At 59.6% G+C, this 1,774-nt stretch overlaps 1 protein-coding gene across 1 annotated transcript in view; it reads left to right on the top strand.

Annotated features, from left to right (window-relative positions):
* Positions 1-1,774, top strand: part of IGSF9B (immunoglobulin superfamily, member 9B) — a gene marked incomplete at both ends in the record, with an annotated part of 13,182 nt that overhangs the window by 381 nt on the left and 11,027 nt on the right. The window contains 2 exons of the mRNA XM_010294487.1: positions 587-728; positions 855-1,000. Of these exons, the coding sequence (XP_010292789.1) occupies positions 587-728; positions 855-1,000 (288 nt within the window). The remainder of the gene's footprint in view (positions 1-586; positions 729-854; positions 1,001-1,774) is intronic.

The raw sequence follows: 1,774 nt of genomic DNA, 5'->3' as shown, positions 1-1,774 counted from the left end.
CCGAAGCGGCCGTGCCGATGAACGACTGGGCCCCGATGGCAGCTCGGGAAGCGGGGAAAAAGATCGAGGCTGTCACAAAGCGCCTTGTCAGAGAGTGGTGATGCATGGCAGGCCTCCCGCTCCTTGCTCCCTCTTTCATTTAATAAAACTTTAATTAGGTCAAGAGCTACTGGCAGAGAGGGGAGCGTGGGGTGTCCTCTGCTCTGCTTTCCTTCGTGGTGGCAAGCTGTGGAGGTTCACAAGCTCACAGCAGTTTGCTGGTTTTTTTTCCCCCCTGGATTTTTCCTGGAAACGTGTTTGGGATGAAGGGAGGTGTGAGCTCCCGTGCCCTGGGAGAAGCAGAGCTGTGCGCCATGGGTGCAGGGCCCCCTCCCCAAAGCTGCAGGGGTTGAGAGGGGAGAAGGAGCTGGGAATAACAGTGCTCCTCGAGGGCAGCCCCGTGATCGGGGGATCGGGGCCAGCTCTGCCCCGGAGCCCTCCGACAGCCCCCAGCCAAGGGTGCTGGGATGGAGCTGAGCCTGAGCAACCCTCTGTGGGGACACCCGTACTGGCGGGGGTGACACTTCTCTCTCTGCCCCCGCCCCAGGACCTCCTTTCATCGTTTCCCCTCCGGAGAACATCACGGTCAACATCTCCCAGGATGCGCTCTTCACCTGCCAGGCCGAGGCGTACCCCGGGAACCTCACCTACCTGTGGTACTGGGAGGAGGAGAACGTCTACTTCAAGAAGTGAGTTTGCAGCCCGTGGGGCGATGCGTCCTCCTCCTCCCGCTCCCAAATCGTGCTGGGGCCGCCGCCGAGGTGGGCGTTGCCCCCCGGGTCTCCCCGCGATCGTCCTCCCCTCTTCTCTCACAGCGACCTGAAGCTGAGGGTGCGGATCCTGATCGACGGGACGCTGATCATTTTCCGCGTCAAGCCAGAGGATGCTGGAAAATACACCTGTATCCCCAGCAACAGCCTGGGCCGCTCGCCATCAGCCTCTGCCTACCTGACGGTGCAGTGTGAGTGCAGGCAGCGGGGCCCGATCCTGAGGGCTGGGGCTGGGATTGACAATACCCACCTCTGAGACGGCCCCAGTGGCTCTCGTCCCAGTATGATACTGGGAGGCCCGGGTTGACGTGACAGCGGACTTGGTGGGATGGGTGTGCAATCGTCCTCAGCAAAAGGCTGAGAGCATCCCACACGTGCTCGTAGGAGACAGGCAACGAGAAAGCCAAGAGCCTGAGCGCCCCGGGCAGCACCGCTCAGCTGGGACCGGTGTCCACCTTCGGTACAAGTGGTTTTCGACTAGGTGGGCATCTTCCCACTGCTGCTGCCAGCACGCTGTCCTCACCGCCTGCGTTGTGTCGGGCAGGGAAACACCAGATCGGGGCTCTCAGTCTCAACTACCTGCTTGTATTTTTCGGTATTTATTATGGGGGCTTGTTCCCATGGCGTGTTTTTTCTGTGAGCTCGGTAGCTTTGCGTGACATATTTTTCAGGCGGTAACTGATCTAAACAAGCGGAGGAGAAGGGGCTGGAGCAGGAGCGTTGCTTCCCACGCTTGTTCTCTCGGGCTCCCCGGGCGGTAATGGGTAGTGTGCCACCGGCGTCCTGTGGCATTCGACAGTAATGGCCTCAATTGCTGCCGCTCGCAATTGCAATATTGCTCTGCTGTAAAAGACTGCAGAGGTTTTATTTTATAATGAAAGACAGGCTTGAGCAAACCGAGCTTGTGACCCGGGGTTTCAAAGCTGCCTTAGAGCTGCTGCCTGTAGCTGCTGGGTTGGGGGGAC

Source organism: Phaethon lepturus, unplaced genomic scaffold, assembly GCF_000687285.1.
Source record: "Phaethon lepturus isolate BGI_N335 unplaced genomic scaffold, ASM68728v1 scaffold22869, whole genome shotgun sequence".
NCBI classification, from domain to species: Eukaryota; Metazoa; Chordata; class Aves; order Phaethontiformes; family Phaethontidae; genus Phaethon; species Phaethon lepturus.
This window is presented reverse-complemented; position numbering and strand designations above follow the sequence as displayed.